The sequence below is a fragment of the Agelaius tricolor genome, unplaced genomic scaffold (genome assembly GCF_023055355.1).
Source record: "Agelaius tricolor isolate 1412-34295 unplaced genomic scaffold, bAgeTri1.0.p SCAF_1, whole genome shotgun sequence".
NCBI classification, from domain to species: domain Eukaryota; kingdom Metazoa; phylum Chordata; class Aves; order Passeriformes; family Icteridae; genus Agelaius; species Agelaius tricolor.
Window position 1 is genome coordinate 75,267,669 of NW_027269261.1, and position 14,416 is coordinate 75,282,084.

A 14,416-nucleotide genomic window follows, 5' to 3' on the forward strand; every position below is an offset into this window, starting at 1 on the left:
TTGGCAAACGCGTCTTCTAACTCCCTGTGCTGGAGATGAGGGTGCCTTTGTGCCTAAAGCCGTGCTTTCCCAAAAGCTCACTGCAGCTTCCTGCAGGAACTGGCCAAAATGTCCTTGGCCACGTTTGGCAACAGAGCTGGCAGTTCCTTGTGCCTCGGTGATCACATTAGGAGCTTTTCTCCCGTTCTTTGCAACTATTGTCCTGGAGGCTGAAATGCAAAATTAGCCTGGAAGGAGGAACGGTGTGTCAGCTGCGCCCAGGTTTGAGCTCCGCCCCGGCCCTGCCGCACGTTCCCAGCGAGGAGCTCTGATCCTCGCCCCGTCTCTCTCCCCGGTGCTGAGCGCCCGTCCGGGCGGGGGAGCGAGGGTCCCCGGCCCGCCCTGCGGAGGAGGCGGCGGGGGCGGCCGATGCCCCCTCGCTGTCCCGTCCCCCTTCCCGCTCCCGGCAGCTTTAAAGGCGGCGCGGCGGGCATGGGCCCGGCGGCAGCAGCACCATGGGGCGGGCGCTCGGCATCCTGCGCTGGTGCCTGGCGCTGGCGCTGGCGCTGCCGCCGCTGCCCGCGGCTCCGCAGGGCCCCGCGCTCCGCCCGCGCCGGCAGCCGCGCCCCGGCGGCCGCTCCGCAGGTACCGCACCGGGCCCGGCCCGCTCCGCAGGTACCGCTGCCGCTCCGCGCAGCCCTTCCCTACCTGAACCCCGCGTAGCTGTTCCCTGCCTGCGCTCATTGCTCGAAACATCTTTATTTCAGACTCGCGGAAGGACCAGGTTACTGAAAAGGTTTTTTTCCTTTTCAATCTAAAAAAGGGAAGTTTTCTACCTACAAATACTGCACTGGCCACTGGCTCCACTGGCTCACTAGCTCTTTTTTCTTTCTTTTCTTTCTTTTTATTTTTTTTTTTTTTGGACAAACCTTGTCTTTTTTTTTTTTTCCTTCATGTCTTAAACTACGCATGCATGCACTAACATTTCTTCATGTTCTTTTCAGCTTCCCAAAGGCGAAACTGAGTGAAACTGAGTTACAGGATGAATATAGAATTGTATAGAATATAGCTTGGGTGGTGTGGTGGTTTGACACCTAGATTCGGCTGGTCTATTACTCCATCCAAAGGCAAAATCAACTATGCTGCTGTGCTTCCTGAGGGAATTTGTGCAATTTCTTTTTTTCCCTCTCTTTTCACTTGAATTAGAAAAAAAGGTTTCTAGTGTCTTGGGGAAAAAAAAGTGCTGTTCTCACCTCTACTTTTAAGATACTTGTGAAGATTTTTTAAAATTTCAGCTGGAACAGAATAATAAAAGTCACCTTGATAGTAGCCAGGAGAGGTGGGTCAGGTTCCCAAAGCAGCCCTCAAGGTGTGAATTCAAACTGAACACCTCATATTTTGCTTTTTAATGCACTGGTGAGCCAGGATGTCTCTTTTATAGAAATACTCTTGTTTTGGGTTCCCCATTTTTCAGCTGCAAATCCAGCCTTGATGGTATAAATTAAGTACAAGGTACTGTCTGTGTCAGGATGTGGTATATCAGGACAGGGAGGGGGCATTTCCTTTGCCTGCTGTCACTGTCTTGATTGGTTTTTGTCTTCCTAGAGGTGATGTTTGTCTCTGATCTAGGCTATGGCTTTTCTGCTTCTGTCTAGATTTATATGGCAGTGAGGAACTTTGGAAATGTGTGTGTAAATGTTTATTTTTACATATAAAATTATTTCATGAGTAATTTCATTTTTCTCTCTCTGCTCTACAAGCCATAAACAATAACAATTTCCAGAGAAGCCTTTTTACAACATCATTTGTGTCTTTTTCCTGGTTGGCCTTTATTTGTTCTGGTTGTGTATTTTGGATTGTGATTTACAAACAAGAAATAATTCCTGATTAGCAGTTTATATTGTTACTATCCAAAAATATATTATGATCCATTCCCTATATGATCTAGTCAGATGTTTTGCCATTTTATTTCTTTATCTTATAAAAACTGGAATTCAAGCATTATGAAAATAAACAGTAAATACATTTATATATAATTATTTCATTTCTTTGTTGGCTGTTACATGAAAACCACCACCCTTTGTTTCAAGGATCGTTAGACATTTTGAGCGCTCAAATGTGCACCTATCTATTAATGCTTAGAAAAACCCAGTTATTTATTACTTGTCAAAATTAATATTTACGGCTCTCTAATATGTTGCTCACTATAATTTGAAGCCTCTTTATAAAGAATCACCAGCATTATGTGGCAGGAGTAGTTTGCCATGACAGCACTCGCTGCCCTTGGGTGAAGCTCCTGTCCCGTGTGGGAGATGACTGCAGCATTTTCCTTCCCTCTTGGCAGACACCGCCTGTAAGAACCGGCCTCTAGACCTCCTCTTCATCGTAGACAGCTCCCGCAGCGTCCGACCCGAAGAGTTTGAGAAAGTGAAACTCTTCCTGTCAGAAATGATCGATACCCTGGATGTGGGTGAAAGAACGACGCGCGTGGCTGTCATGAACTACGCCAGCACTGTCAAGGTGGAGTTTCCCCTCCGGACCCACTTTGACAAAGCCTCTCTGAAGGAGGCTGTGTCCCGCATTGCGCCCTTGTCTGCTGGCACCATGACCGGCCTTGCCATCCAAACTGCCATGGAAGAAGTCTTCACTGAGGAAATGGGCGCCCGGCCAGCAACCTTCAGCATCCCCAGGGTGGTCATTGTAGTGACGGACGGACGGCCGCAGGACCAGGTCCAAGGTGTGGCGGCGAGCGCGCGGACGGCCGGCATCGAGATCTACGCGGTCGGGGTGGGCCGGGCAGACGTGCAGTCCCTGAGGATGATGGCCAGCGAGCCCCTGGATGAACACGTCTTCTATGTGGAGACCTACGGCGTGATCGAAAAGCTGACATCCAGATTCAGGGAGACTTTCTGTGGTAAGAGGAGCAGTCCAAGAGAGCAGTGTAACTCGGCTCCTTTTGACTGCTGCTGTGGTTGCACTCCGTAAGAAAGACATTTTTCAGAAGTGTTATGTATCACATCTAAATCACATCCTTTACCATCCGTTGGGCAAACAAGCCAACCCTCTTTTTCAGTGGAGGCCAAGTAATGGCCTTTTCATTTTGAATAGTGACCTTAGTGTAATGTAGGTAACAGACCTGACTCGCGTGAACCTCCTTGTGCAGTTGGTCAGATTTAGAGAGAAAGAGAAATCACAGCAATCTGGACAAGGTTTGACTGTATATATTTACTGAATTACTGTAGGTACACCAGAGCTGTGCAGGCTGCTCGTTTCTTTTTCCATCTCACTGGGAAGCCAGGAGGGTGGGTGTGTGGAGCTGAAGGGATTCCCTGTAGGTTCAGAGCAGGACAATCAGCGTGGCAGGTTACCACCACACTGGCTTGAGCAATCTGGTGCAGGATAAAGTGCCCAAATGCAGCAGCAGATCATCTCAGGACAGGCTTTCACTCCTTAGGCACTGCTGGGCTTTTCCAGTGTGCCAGGCTCACATCTCCCTCTGTTTCTCTGCAACTTGATTTAGACAAGGAACTGTGGGATGGGATTAATTAGCTTTGCTTTTTCAGGGCTGATCTTCAAAAAATGCTGTATGTATTTGGTTTAGGCTAGAACTCCCCTAACAATGCTAGGCCAGAGTGGGCTGTTACTGTCTTTTACAGGGAAAAAAGATCATCTGGAGTATTTAGAACTGCCTATAGATAGCTGTGACACAGCCCTACTCACAAAAATCAAAATACAACTTTCTGACAATTAAAAAACTTGTGCAAAGTAGATTTTTCTAGTGAATTTCTAAGAAATTTACTTTAAAATAAATCTCCAGCAAATAATAGGTAAAGTAGGTATAAATGACATTGTAAAAGAATTAAAATAATAGCCACTTCCTTGGGAACTTGGTTGGCAGTCTGTTACTTTTGTTATTTCAGAGCCTTACTAAAAATGACCACTACACCTTTTGAGTATGTTTTAAGTGAATAAACCTCTTTCTCTAGGTATGAAATAATTGTGTAAGACCATCTGTAGACAGGACACTTTGCCAGTAATTAGCATAGGAAATGCCTTGAGGTTTGGCTTGACAGCATATTGTGCTGCTGGTGTGACCAGACCCTCACAAGTGCCCACCCGGCTGGACAGGTACGTGTGCTGTGAACACAGCACTCGTGTCCACTATGTTCTCACCAAACCAAGCCCTTTCATAGCAGCAAAGAAAAATCTCTTGTTCTTAGGAATTTCTTAGGAATAAACTGTTTATTGTGCTGTAGCATAGAAATTAGGCCCCTGCAAGGCTGGAGGGTAAATCAGAGAGCTCACACATGTACACTTCCAGTGGAACTCTGAGTCGCTTGCGTGCAGTTTGCCAGAATCTGGGATTCGTGAAAATAACAGGGTGAAGGAAAACAGTCTTTAAAAAGACTCCTATAAACCAAATGAATCTAAGAGGGTCTTTTAAGTCAGTGTGGTAAACTGGGTCTCTTTACAGCTCCAGAGTGCTTTTTGGTCAGAAATCTGGACTCACCAGTGGCAATTAGGATTTTCTTTCACTTTGACCAAGGCAATTAATTTATTTGCAGGGTGAACTGAAAACAGGGAAATTATTGTTCAGGGGAAAAACAGTTGGCTAAGATCAAGTTCTTGATGCACTGAGAGCATTATTCAGCATGAAGCCATCCCAGAGATGGAAAAGTCTTAGCCTTGAGTAGCTGTCCAAGTCAGTGGACGTTTGACTTTCCTACCACAAAAATCTGACTATTTGAGTCTAAGCTTCTCACTTATGCTTGAAAAGATCACCCAGAGATTTTTTTCATGTAAAATGTAAAGACAAGACAACTCTATCAGCCTTTTTTAGAAGAATTCTAAATCTTCCTTGTTTTAGAAAATGGGAATGTTGCCATTTTGTTGCCACATTGCCTTGTTTTCAGAAACACATGAGAAGGTTTAAGCTCTCTTGCTTCTGATTTTTTATCTCACCAGTATTGCTTTGGAGATTGATTTTACCAGTAGTCCATACCCACAATAATACTAATTAGTAACTACAAATCTAAGTAAAAATCTCAGGTAAAACCTTCCCTTCCCTTCCCTTCCCTTCCCTTCCCTTCCCTTCCCTTCCCTTCCCTTCCCTTCCCTTCCCTTCCCTTCCCTTCCCTTCCCTTCCCTTCCCTTCCCTTCCCTTCCCTTCCCTTCCCTTCCCTTCCCTTCCCTTCCCTTCCCTTCCCCATAACAGAAAGGAATTGCATACAAAGACTCAGAAGAGCTTTTCATGGCTGAGTTCCTGTGTAATGTTACTGAATGCTTAATATCTCTCCTTGTTGAACCATCTCATTTTCAATTCATCTTTTCCCCTGCCACCTCAGGTAACGAGTTATTTCCCTGCCGTTTATGGCCTCTCTCTCCTGGCTATGGAGTGCTGCAAAGGAGGTCTGTAACTTGTGACAGGAACACTGCACTGACATTTACTACCAGTAATCCAGCAAACAGTGCAAGATGTACTTGTGTAAGCATGAATGAGTAATGCCTGTTCCTGTCCTCCGGGGTGGCTGAAGTAGCTCCCTGTCACTGCCCTCTGCAGCTGTGAGCGTGTGTGCCCTGGGGAGCCACGGCTGCCAGCAGCTCTGTGTGAGTGATGGGGCATCCCACCTCTGTGACTGCTATGAGGGATACACCCTGAATCCAGATAACAGAACCTGCTCAGGTATTATTCCTTTGGATAATGAGTTCAACTAGGAAAAAAAAAACCAAACCACTATTCGTGGTTTTGAGATGCTACTTGTTTGCTTCTGTTGAAACAACAAACATGTATCTTTTTCAATAAGAATTCTAGACATGAATAATAAATAAAACTCAGCTGCAAGTAATGGTGAGATGTAGTTTGATTCTATCACTGTCCTTTTTATTGTGCCTACAGATCCATTCATTAGGGCCAGATGCTGGAACAAAGTCTCCAAATGTAGACACTATAGATATTTTCTCCTACCACTTGTTCTAATTCCTTCAATTACTATTGCCATTTCTGAGCTGATTCCAAATCAAAATTTATTTAAAAATAGGAGTGTGCACTCCATCCCAAACTGCTTGTTATTAACAATAAGTTTTGTCTCTAACATGCCTGCCAAGCTATGGACCTGTGTGCACCTGGGAGGCACGAGTGTGACCAGATCTGTGTGAGTAACAACAGATCCTATGTCTGTGACTGCTATGAAGGCTACACCTTGAATCCAGACAAAAAGACTTGCTCAGGTAAGAATTAAAGGCTACTTGATTATATGAAACTCATAGAGATATGGACATGTTTTCTGTGAATTACCCTAAAATGAGAACTCAGCTGAAGTCTTTTCCTTGTTTCCAATAACAGTAACATTGCATTATTCTTTACATTTGTTGATTAGAAAATGCAGTTTTGCACTTATCTACCATTTTATTTTATTTGTTTATTCTTCACAGAATTCCATAAACACTGTTTAGCTGCTTAGTCTGACACAGGGCAGGTTATTGCTCATCTCGTGGGGGTTTTTAGCTTCATCCTCACTGGGGATGTACAAGACTCTTGGAATTGCTGATGAAAGACAGAACTGCATGAGATGTGGTGTAGTCATGTCTTGCAGTATCTGCCTCCTCCATTAAATAATTAATAACTGAATTCACCTGTCTGCAGCATAATATAATAATGTAGTAGGACACTGGTTAAATCATAAGGGAATTATAATTTAAAATGTTGAGCATTTAAAACAGTATCTGGGAGAGATTAACAGGTTTCTTTCCTAAACCATGGCTCACCACAGCCATGGACATGTGTGCACCTGGGAGGCATGACTGTGCCCAAGTCTGTCTGAGTAATGATGGATCCTACAGCTGTGGCTGCTATGAAGGATACACTCTGAATCCAGACAAGAAGACTTGCTCAGGTAAGATCTGATTAAGGAAAAATGTGTTCCACTAAAACCAAGCAGCTTTTAAAAATCTGGCTAATTGATTTTTTCTGATAAATTATTCCAGAGTTTCTGTACAACTCCTGAAAACTCAGGGCAACTTTGTTTTTCCATACGTACAGTAGTAAAATGAGATCCTTGGCTCTTCTGCAGTAGTGTGAAGGTTGTATTTGGTTAAAATTAAAATGCCATTTAGCATTTCCTTGAGGACCTCACAGTATTTTCATACCCATGGAGCATGAATTGCCATATCCAGTATGTGATTTGGACCACTTCTGTCAGAAAATCTGCAGTAAAGCAGCACAAGGGAATGAGATGAGGGAGAACATGGACTGTGCTGGAAGAATGATTGTAGTCTGTATCATCATGAGTGTGATTGCTCTTTCTGGTGGATGTGTTTGGACCTTAAAAATATTCCAGCCTTAAGGCTCTAGAAGATGGAGGGAAATGTTCCTTCTCAGTGCTGGTCTCTTGTGGAGAACAAGAGCATAGATGTAGCTGGTACTCAGGGATGTACACATAAGTATATATTATCTACAAATTGTTATCTATTCTATAATATCTTCACTTGATTAGGGTTTGATCTTCACTCTGAATTTCTTTGGATGTCTCATGATTTATTTAGGCAAAATCCTTTTTTTCCCCCAGTTCCACTATAATCCCTTTCCTTCCTATATTTTGTGTGACAAACTGTTGGATTTAGGCTTCCAGTTTCAGGAAGTTCCTGGGCAAATCTCTCAAGGTAAGTCACACGTCTCACATTTCAAAGAGGTGAAGCCAGAGGGTCTCAGTATTTCTTCCTGCCTAGGTTAGGAGCTGATTTTGTAAATATGGTGCTTAGGATGAGCTCTTAGCTGGCATTACAGAGAGGCAATAAACATGTAATGGAATGTAAATTCAGTTAGGCCTCTCCTTTGGGAGTCTAATCCCAAACCTCATTTCATAGCCCTGATTCTCCTTCTGCTTACTCAAACTTTAAATTATTTTCTTCACATGCTTACTTTTTTTTCCCTTTTGAATCTCATTTAAATGATGCAAAAATAGTCTAGGTCTGGGAGAGGGTCTTTTTTTCCCTTTTCTTTTACCTTTTCCTTTTTTTTCTTCTTTTCCTTTGCTTCCTTTCCCTTCTCCTTTCTTTCTCTACTCTTTATTTTTTCTTGTGCCTTGCTGGGCCCTCTTACTGCAAAGATATCCAAATATAGGAACTCCTTCTCAGCGTGCCCTTTCAGAATTGACGTGTTAAATTTGGCAGAAAACAGCAGCCTCACACATAAAGTGCCCACTTTGTAACTGGCAGTGGGTGTCACATCTTTTTTAGCAGCCACATATACTTTTCTGTTTATGGTCTTTTCACTCCATAAAACAGTGTCTTCTCCAACTCAATTAGAGCTGAAATAATGCCAAATAGTCTCTTAAAATCAAGATATTTGTTCTCTGAAATTCTGTTGGATAATTGTTTTGTAACTTCTTCACTTTCAGTTCCATTCCTTATGCCATCTGTTACAGCTGCACAAAAGCGTTGCCAGTATTCCAAAATTTCCTACTAATTTTGTGACGTTGATAGTCAGATAAAAACATGCTCTGTGCACCCTGCTCTGGTTAACAGTGTGCTGACATGCAGTAAAAACATCCTGGTGTGAATGCAAATGAAGATACATTTGCTAATGGGAATCACTGTGACCAGCTCTAAAGTTTGGATATGGGTTGATATTCTCTAAAGTTTGGATATGGGTTGATATTCTCTAAAGTTTGGAGCTTACACCTGCACTTGGGTGTTAAAAAACAGTTCTGTGTCACTCTGCCTTGCCCACTTGAGCAAATGTCAGAGACACAAAGAACTTTATATGGAACAATGTTAGTAAATACTCCCCATGTAGTCTTTGTCAACTTATAAATAAGGCCTTCCCTAATTTATGTAATATTCAGCAAACGAAGAACTGACAAATTGTTGAGAAGAGCTGTTAGTCACACACTTTGCAGTACTGTGGAATGTGTGTACCACCATGCAAGACAGTTTGAGGTGATGTCCTCCCCTCCAGCCTGAATTTCATCTTGCTGTTCCTTTCTTTAGCTTCTCAGTGACTTCGTGTTACAGTAAAAATAGAACAATTTCAGAAGTGTTTCTTTCCTTCCCAGTCTGCTTACTGTAAAGTTATTGCATACTGGAAACCTTTCCTAGTGTGCCTTTGGAGCTGATGTGGCATCTCACATCTGGTGGGGTTTCACAGCTGGGTCAGAGGGAGCAAGCTCTGAGGTATCCCTTGCATTAATTAATGTGTTAATCCCCAGTAAGACAATTGCTGCTCCAAGGTGAGATCAGTTACACATCTCAGCAGTCCCTGATAAGATTCATAGAGGAGAGGCTCCCAGCATGGAAAAGCATTGCCATTGGGAAGAATTAAAAAATGTTATCTTAGTTTTGGATAACTGCTTCTCCAAAGCACATCCTGTGTGAACTGGTGTGGTGCACCAGGAACCTATGACTGGCAGCAGATCTGTGTGAGTGATCACAGACCTGTGACTGCTATGGAGGCTTTATCTTAAATTCAGATGACAAAACATGCTCAAGTAATAACTTAATATTTGGATTTTTTCCTGAATATGTTTATTTATTGAAGCACCTCTTTTTAATGTGTTAAACATCTTTAATCTGTTTGAGAAATGGTCTATCAACTCACAAGCTCTCAGGAAGTATAATCCCTTTTCATTCTTTTATACCTCTTTCCACAATATTTTGAGCTAGTTTGGTTCTTCTCCTTTAGTTTTAGCAGTTGCTGTATTTAAAGCTAGTTTAATGTTGTCATCACACCTTGAAGGACTCGCTGTATTTAAAAATACACTCTGCATTCCTGAAATGGGAATAATTGGGGGTGTTGGGAAAGCAGGGTTCTGGGGCATCTGTCTCAGGGATGTGAGTCTCCATTGCCTACCAGCATTTGGAGAATGGCTGGAGGGTCCCCAGAGGAACACAAATACTCAGGTTAGAACTGCTGCAATGCTGAACCTTGCATCCTTGGCATCTCCTCTGAGCTCAGTGGGGAAAGAATGAACTCACCAACTGTTTTCAGGTGGGCAATACTGGGATCAAGTGTTGGCAGAACGTCTCCACAGTTTGATGTAGAATCCAAAGTTAAGTTGGGTAGGAAGGGACCTCAAGAGCTGCCTAGCTGTACCTCTGGTTCACAGTGGGAATCACCTGCCATCACATCAAGTGGCTGAAGATGCTGTGTAAGAGCACAGTTATAAAATTGGTGGATATAGACAAACACCATCTGCAAAAATAGTTCCTTGTTGATCTGGACTTGACCACAAAGGCAGTGTAAAAACACAGCTTAGCATGCTTTGTGTGTCTTGTTGGGCATCCCAGGGGCAACAGGAATCCCCAAATTTTGAATATCAAATACTGGAACACTTTCAATTTCACAGTAGGACTGTAGAAGAATTCAGAACACCTTTGAACAATTGCCAGAGGTGGTTGGAAAAATAATTTTGTTAAAAGAGACAAAATCCAAGGAGGATCAGTATCTATCATTGGAGAATTTAAATGCAGACATAAAAAGTTAACTGGCAGTTGGTTGGAAACCAACCATGTTGGTGTGATGTTCTGAACTGGCCTTCCTCCAGCTGACTCTTGAACAGCTCTTCTTTATACATTGACCATAAAGCCAGTGGAATGTTCCAAAGAGGGGAGCTGAACAAATACAGCCTCAGTGGAATCAAGGAGACACCAATTTCAACATTGGCTTTAACACAAATGAGTTTCTGCACTGCCAGATCTGCAACCTCATAGATTTTGCAGTTTCCTTTTAAAATGGGAGTATTAATGGCATGATTGACCAAAAAAAAAAAAAAAACCAAACAAAAAGCAAAGCAAACCAAAACCAATTAAAAAAAAAAAAAAAGAAGCCAAAACAGTCCAGGGAAAAACAGAAATGTACTTGTGTATAATTTACTGTTTCTATAATTTACTTTACAATGCTCACACACATTGTTTGACATTGATCAGCTATGCATTTATATATCTAGAGAAAAAAAATTATTAATATGCTATTGTTGCCTTTGCAAGTAATGTAAAAAAACCCATTTATTAAGAGATAGGTATTTTATACATGTAATACCTCTTGATAACTTATTGAAAATGTATTTGTAGGCTCTCTTTGAAGAAGGCTTTGCTTTTGGAAGCTTATTATTCCAGTCTCAGATGTGGATGGTGAACTCACTACAGTACCTGTGCTGCAGTAGCTGTTGATACATTTGTTCTCAGCCTCCAGCAAAGTGGTGCAGCCTTAACTTATTTACTTTATGGAGTAGGTGATATTAAATTGCCTTTCATACAGCCAAGATCTCACAGCCATCTACTGATGCTTGATATTATTATACTACAGTGAAATTGTCATCATTGCTGATTTTTTCTGTGAATTATGGAGAAAAAGGAATTGTTGAGGACAGCTGAGGTTGGTCTCCTGCAAGTCTGGAAGACTGAGTTCAAGACTTAGGAACAGATTCAATGGAAGCACTGTGGAATATAGCAATGATCACTTTCCCTTTCTGAAGAGATTGGTAACTCCTGTTATACTAACTGGCTCCTCCAGTTAGATTGCTGGGTCTTTCTGCCAGATTATAAATTCACTTGGGCGTATTTGAATGATGTAATTCCCTCCATCTATATTCATGTGACATTTGAAGGGATTTGTGTCCATCCTCCCTAGGCATGCATGTCGCAAATGTTAGAAACCAAGAGTACTTGTGGGGTAACACAATTAAAGTTGAAGGGGAGGCTGCTTGGTCTCTGCAGCCAGGCCCTTTTTAATTTCTATTTTTTCTCAGTAATGGTCTAATTTAAAGAGTGTAGAGGATCCAGGTAGGCAGGTGAGGAACATCCTGCTCTGCTTCCTTCTTGGCTCGAGTTGAGCTCTCTGTTCCCTGCCCTGGACTCACTCAGGTCTCTGGCTACACACCAGCCCCTGTTCACTGCTGCTCCTCCTTCCCACCTGCCCTGGCTTGCAGTGCTTGCTGTAGTCTCACAGCGTGGGTTTGATCCTTCCACAAGATCAAGAATTTTCTTGGGATCTAAATGTTCAATAACTGTAGTAAATATAGTAAATGCTGTTTTCTCTCTTAGGAGCCATAACGAGCAGTCTTGTAACTGAAGAGTCCTGTAAGTGTGAAGCCATAGCTGCCCTCCAGGACTCAGTGACCTCACGCCTCGAAGCTCTGTCCACAAAATATATCCTTTTTCTGACATGATCACCTGCATTCAGCATTTTCCTGGTATTCTAGAGGCAGCTGTTTTGTTATTAACCAGGGAAGAAATATCCACGGAAGAAAGTATTTTCAGGGTGATTTTAGAAATATTATGGAAAAAAAGATAGGTTGTTGCAAACACCACTATGTTTTCACATTTCATTGAAGAGCAACATGATACAGATAAAATAAATGCATATGCCCACACTCCCTAGATTATATCTGCCATGTTGAACGTCAAGCACTGTTCATCAAACTCATAATTCTAGTGGCTGGCTTTTACTGTTACATCAGACACTCAGTTTTGAGCCCTCCTATTATGTCCCAAAACTTTAGGGACAACTTCACGGGCAGTGTGACAAGAGTCCCATTAGCTGTGGTATCCCTCTGCATCCCACCTCCATGGGCAGGCACTGTCCCAAGTGATTTTCAAGCACCTTCTTTTCCCTGAAAACGTGTGAGCCTGTTAATATGCAGGCATGCAGGAGCATGAGAGGGCTGCAAGGCAGGGTGCTGGAGGCTCTGGGCAGGCTGGGTACCCGTGGGGGACCTAAGGTGCTGGCTGGGGTGGGATTTGCCAGCTGCGTTTGCTGCAGTGCCGCGGCTGCAGCCGGGAAGGGAATCGCGGTCAGCCCCCGGATCAGACATTCCACAAACACGTGGGAGAGAAAAGAAACCCCGAGCAATAAACAAAGAGAAAGTGGTGATCTCTGTGGTACCACAGTAGGCCTGAATGCTGAAATAAATGCCCTCAGATGACATGGTAGGAACTAATAACTGGAAGTTGAAGTTGGACAAGCTGTGGTACATCATAAGGCGTAATTTTTAGAAGTGAGAGTGGTTGATCACTGCTACAATTTACCAAGGAAGGTCACAGATTTTCTTCACTGAAAACTTTTGAGACTGAAGGCTTTTTTTGTCAAAGGTGCTCTTATTCAAATAGGAATTCATTTAAAGGAGCATTATGTCTGTAGTTATCATCCCAATCTCTGAGGCTTCAAAATCAAGGAAGAGTGGACTATTTAAGATTAAAAAAAAGGAGAGCTTTATACATAATTTAGATAGATACAAGAATTTTTCAGTTTGCCAAAGTTTCTGAAAGTCAAATAAACACTTCTGCCAAGGACACAAAACTTTCCCAGTTTTTGGATAAATTCAAAGTTATTTTTATGAGATCTAATTGCACATCCCTCTTCATGCAGTGTGCTTGGAGTTCAGTTTATCTGCCTGGGAAAAGCAAGGGGAAGAACTCACATTTTCCTGGATGATAATATATAATTCTAGGGAATCTAATGAGTTAAATCTGAACACCAAGATATTTAAACCTGTAATGTCATCTCAGTAGTAGCATGTCCTTCAGAGATCAATCTTTCTGCCCCAAGAGCTCATGTTAAACAAGAGAATGTTGTAGGTTTAAGTTAGGAATAGACTTTATACAAAGAACTGAGCCTTTCTTTCAAAGTTATTCTTTGATGGCCATTTCTATCCCTAGCATCCTATCAAGACAATCTGGAAAACATGGCAGAGACCTTCTGCTCCTCGTCCCTGGGTATCACCTGAGCCAACACTTTATAAGAAATTAGGGTTGTTGAGATTATTTGGGAAGATGCCAGATCTTGACAGAGCTCTAGTATGTTTGGAAATCTCTGTTTCAAGCATGTATTGACCTCACCCAGAAACCAGACTGTTTTTTTTTGAAAATGCAACAATGAGAAAGACTGTAAATAAAACAAACCTTATAGCCATCTATTTTATTGCCCTTAACAACTGACCACTAGAGGAAGTGTCTGAGAAGCTGCAGGCATATCAAGACAGACAGCAGATTGTCTGAGCTATCATTTTGCTTTATTTTAAAATAATCTTTCAGAATCAAGCCTTTTTATTGTTTTCAGGAAGCTTTATTTCATTGCACAGCTTACAAAACAGCAGTGGTTAATTATTATGGACAAACATCAAGAAGATTTCAGGAAGACAAGAGTCTTGAAAATACAGTGACCCTAAGGATCTTCATGTACAGTCACTTTATAGCCATGAAGCTACTCATACCTGCTGTGCTTCAGTGTCTACTGCAGATACTGCTTTTCTGTAGTAACTGCATTTTTTATTCTCTTACTTCAAAGAAAATACAGGAAAAAAAGAATGGATACAGTATATTACATTATATAAAACTTTGAAGTGGCAAGGCAGAATGAAAAAATGTGCCTATGCATTCTTTCAATTAAATGGGAAAGTTGGAATCTTGTAACTTATTTTAATAAAATACAATATGATATGCA

At 42.1% G+C, this 14,416-nt stretch overlaps 1 protein-coding gene across 4 annotated transcripts; it reads left to right on the plus strand.

Moving 5' to 3' along the window:
- The first annotated feature begins 80 nt into the window (after positions 1–80).
- MATN3 (matrilin 3) lies at positions 81–14,416 on the plus strand. 4 transcript variants are annotated; one of them, XM_071440230.1, is made up of 7 exons: positions 81–261; positions 2,324–2,893; positions 5,540–5,662; positions 6,085–6,207; positions 6,750–6,872; positions 12,019–12,123; positions 13,916–14,416. In XM_071440230.1, the coding sequence occupies exons 2-7, from the start codon at positions 2,428–2,430 to the stop codon at positions 13,969–13,971; spliced, it is 996 nt and encodes a 331-aa protein (XP_071296331.1). In that variant the 5' UTR covers positions 81–261; positions 2,324–2,427; the 3' UTR covers positions 13,972–14,416. The 4 variants fall into 4 exon arrangements, with proteins under 4 accessions (XP_071296331.1, XP_071296314.1, XP_071296321.1 ...); XM_071440213.1 differs by lacking the exon at positions 81–261 and adding an exon at positions 350–624; XM_071440240.1 differs by lacking the exon at positions 81–261 and adding an exon at positions 758–775.

Coding starts and splice junctions, on each gene's coding strand:
- MATN3 (XM_071440213.1), top strand. CDS start 495: ATGGGGCGGGCGCTCGGCATCCTGCGCTGGTGCCTGGCGCTGGCGCTG. Junction 6,873..12,018: donor AGACAAGAAGACTTGCTCAG/GTAAGATCTGAT, acceptor TTTCTCTCTTAG/GAGCCATAACGAGCAGTCTT. Junction 12,124..13,915: donor CGAAGCTCTGTCCACAAAAT/ATATCCTTTTTC, acceptor ACAACTGACCAC/TAGAGGAAGTGTCTGAGAAG.